The 19,300-nt window shown below is 37.0% G+C and overlaps 1 protein-coding gene across 4 annotated transcripts in view; it reads left to right on the top strand.

Moving 5' to 3' along the window:
• KDM4C (lysine demethylase 4C) overlaps positions 1-19,300 on the top strand; it is a 360,071-nt gene that overhangs the window by 96,676 nt on the left and 244,095 nt on the right. For all 4 annotated transcript variants that reach the window (XR_012071960.1, XM_031676953.2, XM_015242581.3 and 1 more), the window contains one exon: positions 11,181-11,230. Coding sequence is in view for 3 of the 4 variants with exons in the window: in XM_031676953.2 (XP_031532813.2) it covers positions 11,181-11,230 (50 nt within the window). In the remaining variant the exon portion in view is untranslated. The remainder of the gene's footprint in view (positions 1-11,180; positions 11,231-19,300) is intronic.

The following is a 19,300-nucleotide window of genomic DNA, read 5'->3' as shown; positions in this document are numbered from 1 at the left end:
ATTTTAATTGTCAGTGATAACCCCAGATTTGATAGCTTGCCTAAGAGATATCCACAGACAGTACTCTCCAAATTTAATATAGCCAGTTTGTTGTGAGCCCAGCCCTTCTTCCCTTCCTCCAAATGACTGATTATTTGTAGGGACTCCACAAGTGGTTTCTTCATTTGAGGATTTATGCATAAAGCTTCTAGAATGTTATTTTATAACATATATATCTGAGAGGACTTAGCATCCAGTTATAGTATAATCTCTGAAATGGTTTTCTGACCAGAGACAAAAAAGCCCATTTAACAGTCTTCCTTGAAGTGTGGTTAAAAAAAAAATCTTTGGGAAGGCACATGCATCAACAAGGGCTTGAGTTAGTTGGGTTGCCTTCGTCATCTTTAGCTCCTGTAAATTATCTCTCTGCCTACCTATGAGAAGATTAACATCATTTAGGGAATGTTAAGCATTGGCAGAAACATACAGCCATTTACTGTTTTTTTCCCCCCATTTAAATAAAATTATTTTTATTGAAGTATAATTGACTTACAATATTGTGTTAGTTTTAGGTGTACAGCAACGTGATTCAGTTTTATGTAAATATTCTTTTTCAGATTCTCTTCCATTATAGGTTATTATATATTGAATATAGTTCCTTGTGCTGTATAGTAGATTCTTGTTTATCTCCTTTCCCTGAGTTTTATTGAGGAGTATTGATAGACATCACTGTATAAATTTAAAGCATATAGTGAGATGATTTGATTTATATATATTGTGAAGTAATTGCCACAGTAGGTTCAGCTCATATTCATCTTCTCATGTAGATAAAGTAAAAAGAAAAAGGAAAAGGAAAAAAATTCTTCTTGTGATAAGAAATCTTAGGATTGACTGTCTTAACATTAAGTTTTCCTGTCTATTATACAGTGGTGTTGGCTATAGTCATCATGTTGTTCACTACATCCCTAGTACTTATTTATCTTGAAACTGGAGAGTTGTACCTTCTGACCACTTTCCTCTAGTTCCTCCTTTACCCACCGTCTGCCTCTGGTAGCTACAAATCTGATCTCTTTTCCTGTGAATTTGGTGGTGTTGTTTTCTTTCTTTCTTTCTTTTTCTTTTTTTTTTAAGATTCCACATATAAGTGAATACTTTTTTAAATTTAATGCTGTGTACCTTTTTAATTTTGCATGTTGCTTGAGTTATCTTTGGGTACCTTGGTTGTTTTGTGTAATGTGCACTTTTGAAAGCATCTCAATTTTCAAAGCGTTTTCCAGCTGTAAAGTAGCTATGTTAGATAGTTTTCTCTTGAAGATTGAGCGTCAGTCACAGGAAATCTCCTTGAAAATGCTTCAATACTTTGTTGGAGTTAATTGTGGTAGAACTTTGTAAGCCAATTGTAGTGGAATTCTTTAAGCTACTTTGTCTTATTCATGGGTGGTGTAATTATCCTTTGAATAAATGATCACTTGGAAAGGATACTGTCCACTGAAGATTTCCATATAAGGTAAGATTGTTTTTCATTGGGAAAATATTGGCTTTGGAAAATATTTGATATGGACAGATAGCTTCTTATGGCAGTCTTTTTATTAATTATCAATTTTTAAAGTTATTATATTTTTGATTCTTCTTGAAATGGCATTTTTTTCTTTTTTATTAATGCTTTATCCTGTAAAACATTGCATCTGTGTTTGGTGACTTTTGGTTTTGCTTGTTGTTTTTTTCCTGTTTGTTATTTAATTATTTATTGAGCCACCCACCTGTCAGGTACTGGGCTTGTTGCCAGTGATATGATGGTGAACAAGACAAAATGCTCTTCATGACACTTACAGTTTAGAAATACATCTTTTAGTACCCCAGCAGTAGCAGAACACTTGTTTTTAGCAAAATTTTATTGGAATATGAATCTAACATGGGAATCCAAACCTTACACAGAATACTCATGCATAAACCAGAAAAAATATTTTTGTGATGGGTCCTCACTTTGGAAAACATTGGCCTAGCACAGAGGTTCTCAAACTTTCCATAAATGGAAATTTCTTTAGAAGCTTAATATATAAGATTGAAAATAAAGGCAGAGCTGATGTGGCTGATGTGTGCATGGTTGGACCTGCCCCCTCATCAGCTCCTTCCTAGAGGTACCTTCAGGAAACCCTGGGGCCCTGGGGGATGCTGCAGAAAACAGAAATTGGTCATTTGATCATCTAGTACTCAGAAAGTCACGTTACTACTGAATGTGTTATCTGTTGAGTATTTTGGAGAGGTCAATGCTAAGAAGTAAAGATTTCTTTTGTCTTGTCTGTAGGTAATACCAACTAATAATTTCTAATACCTTTTTTCTTGCTGCAGTTGCCTCGCTTATGATTGTCTAGAGATGTGGCTGCTAGACTCCTTTTTTCTCGTCTAATTGTTCTGTCACGAAATGGGCCACAAATGGCTTATATAAGGATGAGGCTAAGCGCTGGCTTTTTACCTGGTGTCCTTGTAGGGCCTCAGCTCACTTTCCAGCGTAGTTAGAGATGCTCAGCTTTTACTTTCATGATTGATGCTTAAGTGACACTTCATTCCAAGCATGACTGTTGTAATTGTTTGTTAGCTTGTGTTGCTTGGGAAGCCAGCTTGGAGACTCAGATCTGTGTGCTGGAGGTGTCTTGCACAGTGCCCTGGAAACAGCAGCTGTAGGGAGGGAGGAAGGCAGGACTAAGCAGAAGGGAAGGTTAAACTGCTGTCGAGCCCTGGGTGCATCTCACAGGCACCTCTGGACCTGGGAAGGTCCTTCAGAATTGCCCGAGATGGAGGCAGGAAGACCAGGCCTTAATATTCAGGCACAGGCCATTCATGGCATACGGGCCACCCTCCTCTCCATCTCCAGGGAGCATGATCTCTGGGGACGGAACGAGACCCTTGGTGAGGGCAAGGAACCTCTATTCGGTGAAGGCAGAGAGAGAGGCCTTATCCAGAAGGGTGGCTGGGCGCTTACCAGGGCACGCCTTACAGTCACACTTTCTGTTTCTCACTTTCATCTATATTTAAGAACTGAAAATGAAGTAAGCAGTGTTCAGTTTTCCACAGCTAGCTAATGAGAGTTCATAATATAAAATATTAATGCTTAAACTTTAATAAGTGGACAAATTTTTTAAATTGAGTTATAGTCAGTTCACAATGTTGTGTCAATTTCCAGTGTAGAGCACAATTTTTCGGTTATACATGAACATACATATATTCAGTCGCATTCTTTTTCACCATGAGCTACCACAAAATCTTGTTTATATTTCCCTATGCTATACAGTATAATCTTGTTTATCTATTCTGTATATACCTGTCAGTATCTACAAATTTCGTACGTAAGTGGACAAATGTTAAAACTTGTTAACATCATCAGTAATGTGACATTGTAGCATGATCACACATGCAGAATCTATAGTTGTTCAGCCTTCTTTTTGACACAATTAGGAATATGCTTTGATTAAAAAGTATATTGTAAATTAACTACTTCAGGAATATTGAGTTTTACAAAGTATAGTATAGGCACTTTACTTTTTTTTTTAGTTGAAAGATAATCAGTTATAATGTGTCAGTTTCTGGTGTATAGTACAATGTCACAGTCATGCATATAAGTACATATGTTTGTCTTCATATTCTCTTTCATTAAAGGTTATTAAAAGATATTTAATATTGTTCTCTGTGCTATGTAGAAGAAATTTGCTTTTTATCTATTTTTATATATAGTGGTTATCATTTGCAAATCTCAAATTCCCAAATTTATCCCTTCCCACCCCATTTCCCCCAGTAACTGTAAGATTGTTTACTGTGTCTGTGAGTCTGTTTCTGTTTTGTAGTTGAGTTCATTAGTGTCCTCTTTTTTCTTCTTTCCTTTTTTTAGATTTCACATATGAGTGATATCATATGGTACTTTTCTTTTTCTTTCTGGCTTACTTCACTTAGAATGAAAATCTCCAGGTCCATCCATGTTGTTGTAAATGGCATTATTTTATTCTTTTTTATGGCTGAGTAGTACTCCATTGTATAAATATACCACAACTTCTTTATCCAGTCTTCTGTTGATGGACATTTAGGTTGCTTCCATGTCTTGGCTATTGTATATAGTGCTGCTGTGAACATTGGAGTGGATGCATCTTTTTGAATTAGAGTTCCCTCTGGATATATGCCCAGGAGTGAGATTGCTGGATCATATGGTACATCTATTTTTAGTTTTTTGAGGCATCTCCATACTGTTTTCCATAATGGCTGCATCAAACTACATTCCCACCAGCAGTGTAGGAGGGTTCTTTTTCTCCACATCCTCTCCAGCATTTATCATTTGTGGACTTCTTAATGATGGCCATTCTGACTGGTGCGAAGTGGTACCTCATTGTAGTTTTGATTTGCATTTCACTGGTAGTTAGTGATACTGAGGATTTTTTCATGAGGCACTTTACTTTTTGATTCATGAAGTTTTTGTAACAAGAACCAAAGAAAAGTTTTAAATAGTTGTTTCATGGCTTTGTTCTTTGTATTTACTTTTGATTTAAAATGCCATTGTCATTTGCCTGTTATATGTGATAACTTTATTTTCAAAGGCTGGTGACTTTTTTTCTTCTTTCAATTGTGTGTTTTAAAAGCGGATAAGTGTAAGAAGGATAACTAGGGGAAGTATTCTGTATAAATATTGGAACTTTAGCCTGTTAGCAGACAGAAAATTTCTTCTCCCAAAAGTTGGATCACCTTGCAAGGATTGCAGTGATCACTGTGAAGGGTGTGGGTATGTTCATGGGAGGGACAGGCTTGGTAGCCCCTGTCGCTTCCTTCCCTTTGGCATCTTCATGTGACTGATGAGGAGACAGGGATGGAATATGGGACTGGAGAGCACATCTTGAACTTTGGAGTCAGACGGGTCTGGGATTGGATGGCGACTCTGTTACCCAGCTTGCTCAGGTAAATTAGTCCCTCTAAGTCTTGGTTCCCTTATCAGTAAAATGGAAGTGTTAGTAGTAGTATCATAGGATCACAGCACAAAGCTTGATGTATTATAAGTATTCAATAAATGGTAGCTGTGATGAGTTATATAATCATGTTTATTGGTCAGTTACTCTTTTCACTTTAGTAACTAATGAGAGCAAGTCAGACACACATGCTTATGCCAGTAAAGGAGGGGAAGGTCAGTTTAGAGTTGTTGTCCCTCAGAAAGCTGTCTATGGGGATGTGTGCCTGAATCTTTGTGAGAGATGACTGGGTAAAACAACAACGAGAAGAGGAAATATACAAAAGCAGGAAAGGGCTGCTTCACTCACAACCTCAGTTAAGAGAAGGGCATAGAGGGCAGTGCTATTTCAGGACTGACCTGCTTGAGCACAGCCTGGACCTGGAAGGGGATCTCCCCTCTGTGGCCCCGGGTTTGGTAAGAGTGCCCTCAGTGTCACAGGGCAGGTGGAAGGTGTGCCAGCGGGAGGTGCCAGGAGCACCTGTTAGTGAGACTGACAGGGGGACCCCTGCAGCAGCCTGTGTCAGAAAGCACAGTGACAGAGGTCTGGATAGGGGGGCAGCTGAGAACATTAGTTTCTAAACACATTGTGCTTAGACAGCCCCAGGGCTCCCAAAAGAAGTTAGAGAGACCTTGAGAGGTGATCTGAGAAATAGGAGTTATCCTATGAGTAGTGCCGGTAAACACTTCTTATGGACTGATGGACTGAACGTATCTTGAGTGAGGAATACACAGACCAGTTCATAGAGAAAGCCTGAATCAGAGAAATGGATCTACTACATATTGAAAAACACAGCTTTACCTACTGACAGTTTGAAATGGCAGCCTGATATTGTTCAGTTAAAGATAGTGTTTGTATTACCCTATCATCATTTTAGGATAACATCATTTCAGGTCTTTTCTTTGAGTAAACCACCCCAAACTGACTTAGATGGATTATTCTGTTTTCCTTGGCCTTTAAACTAGATTTTTCATAGTTTCTTAATGTTAGCAAAACTATTTGCAATATTCATTATATCTGAAACAAAAACACTGTCCTGAAGGTTATATGAACAATTAGTAATTTCAGCAAACCAGTATGTACTTGAGGGTGTACAATGGTAGGCATCTTATTTGGTGGTTTTCAGAGGACACAGAGAAGTATGAGACACATTTATATCCTCAGAGAATTAAGAATTTTTTTAGCCACATAGCTGAGCAGTGGTGGCACATAATAGAGTGAGTGCCTGACTATGAAGCAGACACTCACTGTAAAAGGTGGATTAAAAAGGATAATTTGTGTGAAAATTTCCGGGGGGGTGGTAGGCATTCTTTCCCTCACAGAGCTCAGTGCCTACCTATCCGGTGAAAGTGACGTATGCACACCAAACAGCAGCTTGCTGTAGAAAGCAGTAGATGATAAATGCTACATGAGAAATACAAGAGAAGGGCTCTGGCAGGAAGAAAAGGAGTAATATTGCTAAGGGTTCTAATGGTCAAAGAAAGCTTCAAGGAGGAGGTAGAATTGGAGCAGGGCTTTGTAGGTTGGGATTTGAAGTGGAAAGGAGGGGCTGTTTGTGGTGAGGAGGGAGATCAAAGGCTCTGAGAGGGATAGAATGATTCATAGTCCAGACTGTGGAGAGTGGGCTGCTGATGCTTGTGGCTATGACTAAATTGTATGTGTGTGTGTGTGTGTGTGTGGGCGCATGCATGCAGGAGGAGGGGTGTTCCTGAAAATCAAGCAGTAAGGAATAAAGGTTTTAATCCTATGATAGTGATATGAGGTCTGTGGCTGCCCAAGGAGAAATGGGCAGTTCAGTTATGATAATAATCTAGCTGGGGCAGATCAAAGTTGAAATTGAGGTGGTGCTGCAGGGAGGTGGATATGAGGTTTCTTGGATGTAGAGTGGATAGGACTTGTGACTGGCAATAAGGGGCAGAAAGGATGAGAAATTAAAGAGGAGACTGATCGTTCTAGTATTGGGGGGGAGCTACGGAAAAATGGAGTTCTCAACTGAAATGGGGAAGCTAGGAGAGATAACCAACTAACTTGAAGGGGGAAATCACGAATTTGGTCCTGTGTATGTTGTGAGTCTTCTGGAGTGATGGGAAGTGATTTTCATAGAAACATCTGGGAGGTGATCAGAGCCCTAGAACTAGGACTTCTCTGACCAAGGGCACTAATTCTCTATAATAAACCCCTATGCATATGGGCCCTCCAGCTTGCCTCTACTTAGTACCATTTCTTCCTTCTAGATAGATTTTAAACAGGGGAAGGAAGTGACAGGAACTGACTGGCTGCATGGACTAGAGAGGGTAAGGCTAGATACTAGCTAAGAGGCTTCAGTAGTGACGTGTGTGACAGAATGGTGGCCTGGACGAAGGTAGTGGCAGTTGGGATAGAGAAATGTAGACAGGTTCATGGGATTTCTCTTGTACAGGTAAAAGGTGGAACACAAAACTTGGTGGTTGATTAGATAGGCAAGTACAACCACAGACAACTACCATTTTTCTGGGCAGTTAGATGAGAAATTCTGTAAAAGAAGCAAGTCTATCAAGAAAGTGATGGAGGCTTAAGCTTTGGACAGATTGGGTTTGAGAGCTGCCAAATGAGTTTGTTCAGTAGCTGGTTGGTTTTCGAAGTGTAGAGCTCCGGAGACACTCATGGAATGGAGATATGGTTTAGCAACATATGGATGATCTTGAAGCCTTCAGGCAAGGTGGTTCCCTTAGGGAAAAATGTGGAAGCACTAAAGCGTGGAGCCCTGGGGAATGTCAGGCAGCCAGAATGTAGGTTTGGCAAGAGCTGAAGGTAGAAAACCACTGGAAAGGAGTTGTATCATGAAACTCAAGAGAAGTGAGTGAGTGAAGGAAATAGTAAAAAAATTCCAGAGAGGACAAGGAAGGTAAAGACTAACCAGCATGGCAACCTTTCTCCAGTAAGTCATGTAGAGTGTGATGGAATTATTACCCAGATTGCAGTGGACCCCAGGGTGAATGGGATAAAAAATGTGGCAGGTGCTGGAAATAATGTGTGTAAAGGGAAGAAAAGAAAGTAGATGGGTGGTAGCAGGATGGACTCAGAAACGGTATTTTTTTTGAGACAGAAGAGATAATCATGTCTAAATGCCAGTGGGAAAGGGTCAGATGAGTGGGCAGGCAAGCAGTATTTTTACAATATTATTTCAAAAAATTGTTGAAAATTGCTTAATTTTTCCATGAAGTATTAGTATGTCAAACAGAAATTAACAAAACCTTGAATGTTATCAGAGTAGCAGGGATTCAAACTTCTTAAAAGCACATGATTCAGATTTTTTAAGGATTTTCCTCCCATCTCTGATTTACTCTCATTCAGGGCATCTTTTTTAGCTATATTCTCATAGTGGCTTATATTGATTTTTTTCAAATTGTTTAGATGAAAAATATTAACATTCTTATGAGATTGGAACCTTTTTCTGGTTGACTTGTATTTATTACTTGTTTTTTAAAATAAAGAAATTAAGTGGTGTTTTTCTATGCTGGCTGTTAGGTTCATAGTAGCTAAATTTTTAGGGCAGTTATATTGGGAAATTATTTTCTGCCATGCCATTAGGTAGGAATTAAGTGCCCAGTCCTGCCCTTCTACCTTGCACACACTTTGTCCTTCGCAGTCCCTGGACATTCTGTGCATTAGAACCCTGAGTAAGATACAGGGGGAATGAAGAGAAGGCAAGGCAAAATGGGGAGACCACTGTAAAAACAGAGAGTCCCGGAGAGAGAAGGCTTTGATTGAATTAGACATTTGAACGGATTAAGAAGCTGAGGCTGGTAGCAGTCGATCCTCAGTATGAAAGTCTGAACCTGTAGTCAGGAAATGAGGTACTGAATTATATAACTTCTTACCTGTTCTTTCACTTTCCCACTGTCATGATTTTTTCTTTTTCCTTTATCCTTTCTCTCCTATACAACTTCAATCCTGGAGGGTCAGGAACATGATTCATCATTTGAAAGCTACAAAAGTCAACAAACGCTTTCTGAGTATCTGCTTTGCTACTGCTTTTTTTTAGGAGAAAGACACCGGTCCTTGCCCCTCAGGAGCAGGAGAGGGGAGCAGGGAGGCAGAAAAGTAAAAAAAGTTAAATTCTGAGTACCATGGTGGTTGATACAACAAAAGGAGGAGCGTGGAGCTCTCCCTGGGAGTGACTCAGTTTGAGCTTAGAAAAAGAAGTGGAGGTTTTTGTTGGCTAGACAGGGATCGTAAGGGTGTATAAAGCCCAGAACTAGCGAATGGAAAGTAGTGGAGGAATGAAGTAACAAAAGCACTGAAAGGGGCTTCTGGTGGTTTGGGAAAGCCAAAGAGCAGGATTTGGTTGGAACATTGGTCAGTAGATGCAACTGAAGAGGTGTCAGGATTGCAAAGGCCTTCTACCTCTGTTCTTCAGGTAAATCAGTCACTGAGGGCCAAGGGCTTGGTCATGATCAGATGTGTAGTTTGCAGAGATGACTTTAGCACACCATGGAGGGGGGTTTGGAAGGGTACAGCAGAAAAGTGGGGAGCCCATCCGTAATGGTCAGTTACACCTTAGTAACCTAAAGGCCAAGCTGCATTGAGGAGGTACATTCAGTGCCTTAATATAAGTCATGTGTCCTATTAAAAGAATTTTTGTTACATGTGTAATGTATGGGAAAAAAAACCTTTCTGATAATTAGCCTCCAGAGAAGTTTTACTAGAACTCTTTCAGGAGATGTCTTTACTAAGCGTTGGCTATGTGATTTTGTTGTATAGAGTTATGAGGACCAATTGAAAGACTATGTCAAGGATATTTTTGATCTTTATATTTATGTTTATAATATATTTAAATTTACTTATACTTAGATTTTCTGTGGACAGATGGTTGAATTTCAGATTAATGAGCTTTAACTTTGATGCCATTTTTTAAAGAAAAGTGAATCTGAGTATATAAATATCTCCATGTCCAACCCTTTATGGGCAAGCATGTATCCATTATGTGTGTGCATGCCTCTGTGTGTGCATACGTGTGCATGTGTTTGCATGTATGCTTGCCTAGGGTGCGTGTGGGTGTATATTTCCTTTTCTGGGTATATTAGATGATGTAAGCCAGGGACCAAAAACTGGTAAGAAGTGGCCAGTGTAGAAATATGTATTGGGTGATTGTCATTTAGTTATGCTAAAATTTTATCTTCCCAATTCAGTTGGAATAATTTCATTAACAGTGCCTTAAGCAATAGGATATATGGTTGAATTTTCTTTTTAGAGAATTGCCTAGTTACATTGGATCCAATTAAGTTTTGCATATGTTATCAGTGGCATTAAATGCAACCAAGTGTAGAGTTAAGTAAAATGAGAAAAGTTATTTTAGTAAAAAAAGTAACTTGTACTTAATATATGTTGAGCTAGTAAACAACAAATGTAAGTCTGGATAATAAAATATTTTTATTTAAAACAGAAAATGATCATTTAACTTCAGATTATTGTTTTAAAGTTTGTTGGTAAGCTCATAATAAATAAATTAAAGTATTTCACTTTTGAAAACACCAGGAACTAGACATGAATATTTCTGCTCTCCAAGGGTGAACAATTCTTTTTCTATAATCAAGATTTAAAAAGTGACATAATCATGAAATAAATAAAAGCTGCTTTTTTATGGCTAGTAAATTTTTATTTAAAATCTGTTTGAAAAGTATAATGTTCTTAGAAAGGTTTGGTAGAGATGTAAGTGTTGGTATAATAATTTTGTATTCTATTCTGTTGTCAATAAAAACATTTTAAAAGTTTTTTTTTCTTTTCAAAACAAAACAAAACAAAACAACTCCCAGGTTTGCTTAAAAACAAAGATGAAACTAACCAACCATGAAACAAAAAAAAATACAACCAAAAATAGCCGTGGATTGGTGGGGTGCTGTGAGTTTTGTGAGGGAGGTTCTAGTCTCTGTGCTCCCTTGTCCAGGTGCTCCCTTGTCCAAGCAGTTTACTGGCCTTGGGCCTTTGTTCCCTAATCTGTAAAATGTGGTTGGAATGGTGAGCTGGAGCATTGAAATAGGTGATGTAAGTTATTTTTCTTCTGTTAGTGTCCAAGGGATATGGCTCTGTGTTTGGTTTTCTAATCTCTACTTAGTTCATCTAAGTGGAATTTAGGACTGATTTTTTTATTTTTACATGACATTATTTAGGAATAGATATCCTTGGGATACTAGCTGAACAATTATAAAAACAAAATTTTATTTGTGTTTAAAATTTTAGGTATGCAATACCCCCGGAACATGGAAAACGACTGGAAAGACTAGCTCAAGGTAAACTTGCTTTGTTTCTCTTCAGATAGATATGTTTTTGAGGTATTTTTACAGTACAGAATGTCACTTTGTCAGTTTAAAAATTTTCAGTTTAATGGCTCTTAAATGTAAGGTTTTGCATGCATATTTTCCCTATTGCATAATCTTCATGATTATTTTAGCTGGGTGGTTAATATTTTGTCAAGTGATTGCACTTAACCTATTTTGGTTACTTCCAATTTTTTTCTCTTTTATATAATGTACTTAACATCACTGTGCCAATAATATTTTCCCTTCTTTTAGTTGCACCCTTGAGATAAATTCCAAAGAGTATTGATGCTGCATCTCAGGCTGTAGATGTTTTATGAGTGATTCTCATGTTGTTGTATCATTTCACTAAAGGATTGTGTTAACTCTCCTTCTGACTCTTGTTTGGCCCCTGGGCCTAAGAGTGCACTTAAGGAAGTATGAAGGTAACTGGGTGAGCGTGATGTTGTATACCTTCTTAGACTCTTAAAATTAAACATGCTTAACTGGAACTTGAATTTTTATTTTTTTTATGACTTTGTCCATCTTTTTTTTTTTTCCTTCTTAGAGTTTTACTGAGATACAATTGATGTATAGCACATTGTAAGTTTACAGTGTTCAGCATAATGATTTGACTTATGTACATAATATAAAATGATTACTACAGTAAGTTTAGGGAACATTCATCATCTCACATAGATATAAAAATAAATAGAAAACAAATTTTCCTTATGATAAAAACTTTTAGGATTTACTCTCTTAACGGCTTTCATATATAACATACAGCAATGTTAATTATATTTATCATGTTGTATATTACATTTCTAACACTTATTTATCTTTTAACTGGAATACTGTGCGTTTTGACTGACTTCATCCATTTGTGCCTCCCTTGACTCTGTCCATTTTCTTAAGGGCCAGACTGAATAATTCTTCTGGCAACTCTTGTCCCTGTTTTCACTCTCTGTCCACTTGTATCTACGGAGAGCACCTTCTGCTTTTCTTCTGTGTCTTAAAGCTACTCCAGGCAGCCTTGCTCTCATCTTCTTATGCAAGGGAGGAGAATCACATTCATCTCTTGTCGCCCTTATCTTCTGTTTTGCTAGCCACCCTTACCAAGGAAGATGTAGGCTGGTCATGATGTATTTCCAGGGGAAAGGGGAGTTCTGCTGAGTGACAAGTAAGATAAGATACTCCGCCTTTATTCAGAATTGAGTCTTCAGTGGACTTTGCCTCTTTTTGTCAGGTGCTGATCTACAATTCATTGGTATGTTAGGTTTGCCTTCCAGTAGGAGAGGGATTTTGTCCCTGTATTATGTATGCTTTCATTTAATGATGAAATGGGGTCATTGAGAAACCCCATTCTTTGAGTTGAGAGTTCTGAATAGAAATTGTTAATGACATCTAAAAGTTACTTTCCTTCAAATTATGGAAGAGTATTAGAAGGAACAGTTAGAGTATCACATCTGTAAGAAGCATTATTATAATTTTGTCAGGCTAATAACTGTAAAGCCATAGTGTTTTTATAATGTAATACATTATAGTAATAATAGCAATGTAATTGTAATCTTGAATCTTTGTTAGGGACTATTTTCATGAATATTAAGGTGGATGAATCCTGATTCTGGATAATAGATTAAAGCACAGCTTAGAGAATGATTATCATAATCCTTAAATACACAGGCAATGAACTTTGTGCTAAATCTATATGCCGAACTATCCTCTTCTATGTGATAATTATTCCACCAATTTCTGTTCACTTCACTGGCAGAGAAATTTTAAAATGGAGCTTATGTGAACTTTACAGTATGGAGTCATGCTAAAATTTTGCTGTAAACTGTGAACATTTTGACATAAACTGTCTGAAAATGCCATTCCAGGAAAATGGATGCCATTTGTTTAATCAGTAAAAGATAAACTTGAAGGTTGAATAAGAACTCAATTGCATATTTATTCAAAACTTTTTGCAGCATTATTTTGAGAAATGACTCAGGGAAGAGACTCTGTAAGGCAGTGGAAGATTTCTATCCACTGACCGGATACCAGCCAAATTAATTGAATTCTGCTAAATAATTAAAATGATAAAATAATGCAGTAAATGTGATGGAGCATTATAGGATGTCTAGGTCAGGGCAGCACTTGATACATAAAATGAAGAGCAGCCTCGGATATTTTCCATTATCTTGTCTGCACATCATAATTATCGCACTTGCCTTTTATGCATGAATGCTTTCATCTTTGGTTTCTATTGAAATCTTGATTGACTGTGGCACCTACAAATATTTTATCTGAAAGACGTTAGTCCTGCATCTAATAAAGCTAGGAGTTTGATTTTGCCCTTCAGCTGCTTTGTCATTTATACAGGTTTTTTCAATATTATGTAGGCATAAATGTAATAAAAAATCCCAAGTGAATTGTTGCAGTTTTTATATGTTATGTTCGCCTCTAATGCCTCTGCATTCTTTCTAATTTTTGATTTGATACAATTGAATGGAGGTATGGTGTTAAACCATGAATGACAGTTTTGAAGGTTTTCAGTTTTAAGAATGTCTAAATCCCATCTATTTTAGAAATAAGACGATATCTTTACTGTTCTATTAAATTAAGCAAGATACGGATTAAAGTAAATTGCAAGCGGCTTAAATTTTTTGTGAAGGACTATGTTCCATTGGTGTCTTATTGTGAATAAAGTGCTATTATTTTTCAAAAATTGAAGTGATTTAACTGTGGTCAAAAGTTTGGTTACTGGAAAAGGAATATGTGAGTTAGGATATCGTGTAGCAGATTTTAGAAGTGTGAATGAATAGCAGGAATTTTGTTTGAAATGACAGTATAGTAGAAGTGAATATGTTGGTTCTTTTAGGTCCTTGTATTTACTTGTAACAAGTGTTTTCATTTTGACTTATTAAAAAAGCAACACAGTAAAAACGAACGGGTGAATCATTATTACAAAGGATTAATTTAGTTCAGATTTTTGGAGGCAGTTTATTTTGGTGTGTGGTGTGCATGCATGTGTATGTGTTTAAATGACTAGTCATCTTGAGTTTATGCTTGTGGAACAGTGTCTTAGCCTGATTTGCAGGGATCCTTGGTTCCAGGAGGTGGACACAGGGTCTGTAGTGGGATGCAGGCAAGACTTTCTGAAATTTTATTCAAAATTGGGCATATATGTGGATTTCTGGGAAGCTGTGATCAAATCCGTTAAGAGGGTTTGGTCCAAAAGAGATTGTGAATCACTGTCAAGACACTAGAAGAATAACAGTAAATAATAAGTCATTTTAATTTTATAAACAGATTCTAAATTGACCTGTTCTCATACCTCTTCTTGGAATTAGGAAAATGTACTTTTTATCAGCTCTCACAATGATAAATACATTATTCCCTTAAGCATTCATTTGCATGATGGCCTGAAAATACCATTTAAAATGCCTGGTTTTGAAAGGGCTAATAAATAAAATATCCTTGATTATAAATAATCAATTTTAAGGGGCCCCCTAAGCCATACAAAAATGAAGAAGTCCAGTGATACATCCTCTGCCTTCATGCCTAACTCATGCTTTAGGCATGGAGCTCAGTGTGTAGTGTGTCAGGGTACATTTATTTTCATCTTACTATCAGCTGAGTTGTATTAAGAATGGTGAAACAATCTCTAAACTTAATTTCCTCATATTGTGATGTCATATTGTAATGTCAGATATCACTGTCTGTGTTTAAATATTTGAATATTTTATATCCAGCCATGTTCGTGATAGGATTTTAAACACTGGACAATAATATGTAACATACACCAAGCTAGCATAATTAGAATGTGGGGCAAAAGACAGTTCTGAGAAGTGGCAGGTAGGGAGTGGGGAGGGAGAATTCAGGAAGGGAATGCCAGCTAGCAGGGAGAAATTACTCTGGAGGGAAATGAAGAGTTCTTTATCCTGTGGGGTGGAAGCTGAACCAGGAAATCCTGGTTAGGTTGACTGACCTGTTTGAGCCAAAGTGCTTGGCCTGGGGAGTCCTGGGTGACTGGTGCGTATGTGGTCCGTGTGTCATGTCAAGGTGGGGAAAACCTGAAGCTGAAACAAAGTGGTCACGGGAATGCAGTAAAAAAAAAAAAAAGCTAATGTAATGGTCTATATACCTGTTAAATCAGGTGGAAATTTTACTGTAAGTGTTCTGCCAACTAGTTAAAAATGGGAAAAAACTTACCCTTTACTCACTGCACTATGTTCAGGAGATAAAAATAAGGAAATTTTGTAGGAGAACCACCATCCTTCTCGATACCACGGGAAGTATGAATTTCTCCTGGTGGGCTTCCTAGAGAGCTCCATGGAGCTGTATTTCTACAGTAGACATGTTGATGGATTATGAGACTTGTAGAGCAGAGTGAAGCCTGCAGTGTGATAATTTTCTACCCAGTCGTTAGTTACTCAGTGAACAGTAGGAAGAATAGAGAAGTCAACTATAGTTTAAACCTCTAATGTTGACCTGTTAACTAGGAATGTGGGGTAAAAATTATCAGGTTTCTCTCCACATAATGTAGCTCATTGGTTCTTGTCATTAATAAGCATGTTAAGCAATTTCATGTATGAATCAAATACACCTGTCTAAAAGCATTTCACACAGAAGCATTCCTTTTACATGCTTTTCCATACCATTCATTCATTTATATGGTTGCTACATTTTTAAAGTCTCGTATCAGTCGTATGAAGATTAAAAAATCATTACAGGCCTACCTTATTTTATTGTGCTTTGCTTTATTGTGAGTTGCAGAGAGTGCTTTTTATTTTTTTATTTTTTTGCAAAGTGAATATGGCAGCCCTGTGTTGAACAAGTCTGTTGGTGCCATTTTTCCAACAGCTTTTGTCTCTGTGTCACATTTTGGTAATTCTCACATTTCAGACTTTTTCATTATTAATATATTTGTTGTCTGTGATCAGTGATTTTTGATGTTACTGTTGCAAAAAGATTACAGCTCACGGAAGGCTTAGGTGATGGTTAGCATTTCTAGTAATAAAGTATTTTTAAATTAAGATATGTACTTTTGTTTTAATTAGCCGAGGTAAAGATTGATATCAGATTAATTGAGATAAAATGCATTTACAGTAAAAGCCACCCCTTCAAAATATATATTTTAGTGAGTTTTGACAAATATATATGGTGAACTACCACCATTGTCAAAATATAGAACATTCCCAGTACCCCAAAATAGTTCTCTGATACCCTTTTGCAATAAATTCTCCCCACCAGCCACCAGAAACCACTAATCTGATTTGTATCCCTAGAATACCATAAAAGTGGAATTATACAGTGTATAGACTTTTGTGTCTCGCTTCTTTTACCTAGAATAATGCTTCTCACATCTGATCACTTTTACACTGAATGCTGAAGGGCATCCTTGGATGTGTATAGCACCTGGTCTGTGAGAGGGCTTATGTGATTCTGCACTATCCCATGCTGTAAAACTCCCAGCAGAACTTTGACAGTCTTAGCAAATATATGTTATGGGATGCTTTTAGGGTTCCAGAGCTCTGTGGGATCGGTGGAGTACGTGCTCTATATCATGGTAGAGATGGCAGATTTGTTGAACTAACATGGTGACTAGAGTCAATATGGTGGAAATGAGTAACAGATATAATAATAATTGCTACTACTCATTGAATGTTGCTGTGTGTCAAGTACATTTTTTTTTAAATTGAGATAAAATTCACAAATTGTAAAATAAACCATTAGCCATTTTGAAGTGTATAAGCAGTGGCATTTAGTATATTCACATTGTGTAACCATCACCTCTATCTAGTTCCAGATTTTCATCACCCTAAAAGGAAACCTTGCATTTACTAATCAGTTATGCTTTATTCCCTCCCACTTCTCCCCAGTCCCTAGCCACTAGTGGTCTGCTTTCTGTCTAGGTATTACATGTTCTGGATATTTCATATACATGGAACTATAATATGTGATCTTTTGTGTCTGGCTCCTTTCATTTACCATGTTTTCTACGTTATAACATACAGTAGTACCTCATTCTTTTTTTAGCTGAGTAATTCATGGTAAGGACATACCATATTTTCCTCTTCCATTTATTAGTTAGGTTGTTAGAGTTTAGGTTGTTTTCACTTTTTGACAATGGCAAGTTTGTACGTTATCTCATTGGATTCCCATAAGGATTCATCCCGTGAGGACAGCCACTGTGGAAAATAGTATGAAGGTTCCTCAAAAAATTAAAAAAAGAACTACTATGTGATCCAGCAATTCTGCTTCTGGATATATATTTGAGGGAAATGAAATCACTGCTTAAAGTGATATCTGCACCCCTGATGTTCATTGCAGCATTATTTACAGTTGCCAAAACATGGAAACTACCTAAGTGTCTATCGACAGGTGAATGTATAAAACAAAGTGTTATGTATATATACAATAGAATATTATTCAGGTATAACAGGGAAGGAAACCTTGCCATTTTCTTCAACATGGATGAATCCTGATACCATTATGCTAAATGAAATAAGTCAGATAGCAAAAGACAAATTCTGTAGAATATTACTTACGTGTGGAATCTAGAAGAACAAACTTACAGGTACAGAGAACAGTTTGGTGGTTGCCAGAGGCAGGGGGTGGGGAAAATGGGTGAAAGTGGTACAGACTTGCAGTTATAAGATGGGTAGGTTTGGGGGATGTACTATACAGTACGGTGACTATACTTAATGGTACTGTTACTGAAATTTGCTAAGAGAATAGATCTTAAAACTTTTCATCACACACACAAAAATAAAACTATTTTTAGGTGCTGAGTGTGAACTAAATTTATTGCGGTAATCATTTCACAACAAATACATATATCAGTTCATTACATTATATACCTTAACCTTATACAATATTATATGTCAATTATATCCTGAAGCTGGGGGAGAAAAAGAACTCTCTAAGGGGTAATGATAGCATCCTGGTTGTACGGATGGGGAAATTGAGAAGCTGAGAGATTATGGGACAAGGCTGTATGAATTGTTGGAGTTGTGTTAGGAATCCATGTCTCCATAGAAGTTCTCAATTATTCTCTTTTATTTTGCTAGCCACGTGGACAAGATGAAGGTGACTTCAAATAATTAAAACAATTAGGGTTTTGGTTTAAAACTTAACTCTGCTATTTAATAGTAATGAAAAGGTGTATGTTTGTTATGAGCAGTAAAAGAGAGAGGAAAGTTGGTGCTCAAGTAAGCTTGTGTGTTCAATGCCTATAAGAGGAGACTGGGTAAGATTTACGCAAAATCCCACAGCATAGTTTGCACCTCACAGTAGGCTGCCTCTCAAACGCTGCCACCAAAATATCCTTTCAGGAGAGGATAGTGAAATCCCTCCACTTCACAATACTCATGAAGATTATGCACCTTGCTCCCTTAATTAATGTTTGCTTGTGAAAATAAACCAAGTTATTAAACATCACAAAAGTAGATGCTGTAGAAAAATGTGCCAAGTTTATTCTGTGTGTTCTTCTGGTGTGTGGATGACTGTGGGGTATATGTGGTGTGGTAGTGAGATGCTAGCTGCTATTTTCAATACTGGATACTTGAGGGGTCAGCGTACAACTGGTTCTTTATTGGAACTTCTTGATCTTCAAGATTGTGAAAGAGAAGACTATTCCATTATGTGTCTGGTAAATCAGAAAGTCTTATGCCATGCGGCAGCAGTAGCATTCAAATATGATAACTTTTAGAGAAGACTTCTTCCAAAAAAATTCCTAAAAACTTAAAAAAAAGAACATCAAGAAAGTAAATATTAGAATAGAAAAGAAAAGATTTTGAAAGCATAATGAATTTACTTGCAAAAAGTTTAACACATACTTTGTTTTCTCTTTTTTTCATGATTTTCAAAAAAGCTGATAGTCTCAGTTGAATTTTTAGTTAAATCCTATCTTTTCTATCAAATCTATTTTTGTTATATTTCAAACAAGTGACTCCAAAGTTTTTTTTCCCCCCACTTATTATGAAAGATGCTAACATTCCTTTAGTTCTGCATTTAAAAATATTATCATTTTGTATCAAATAGTATTCTGGTTACACTGGCTTGATTATATATTGA

The sequence above is a fragment of the Vicugna pacos genome, chromosome 4, assembly GCF_048564905.1.
Source record: "Vicugna pacos chromosome 4, VicPac4, whole genome shotgun sequence".
Classification (NCBI taxonomy): Eukaryota; Metazoa; Chordata; class Mammalia; order Artiodactyla; family Camelidae; genus Vicugna; species Vicugna pacos.
Note: the sequence above shows the minus strand (reverse complement) of the source record. Positions and strands in the feature narration are given on the sequence as shown.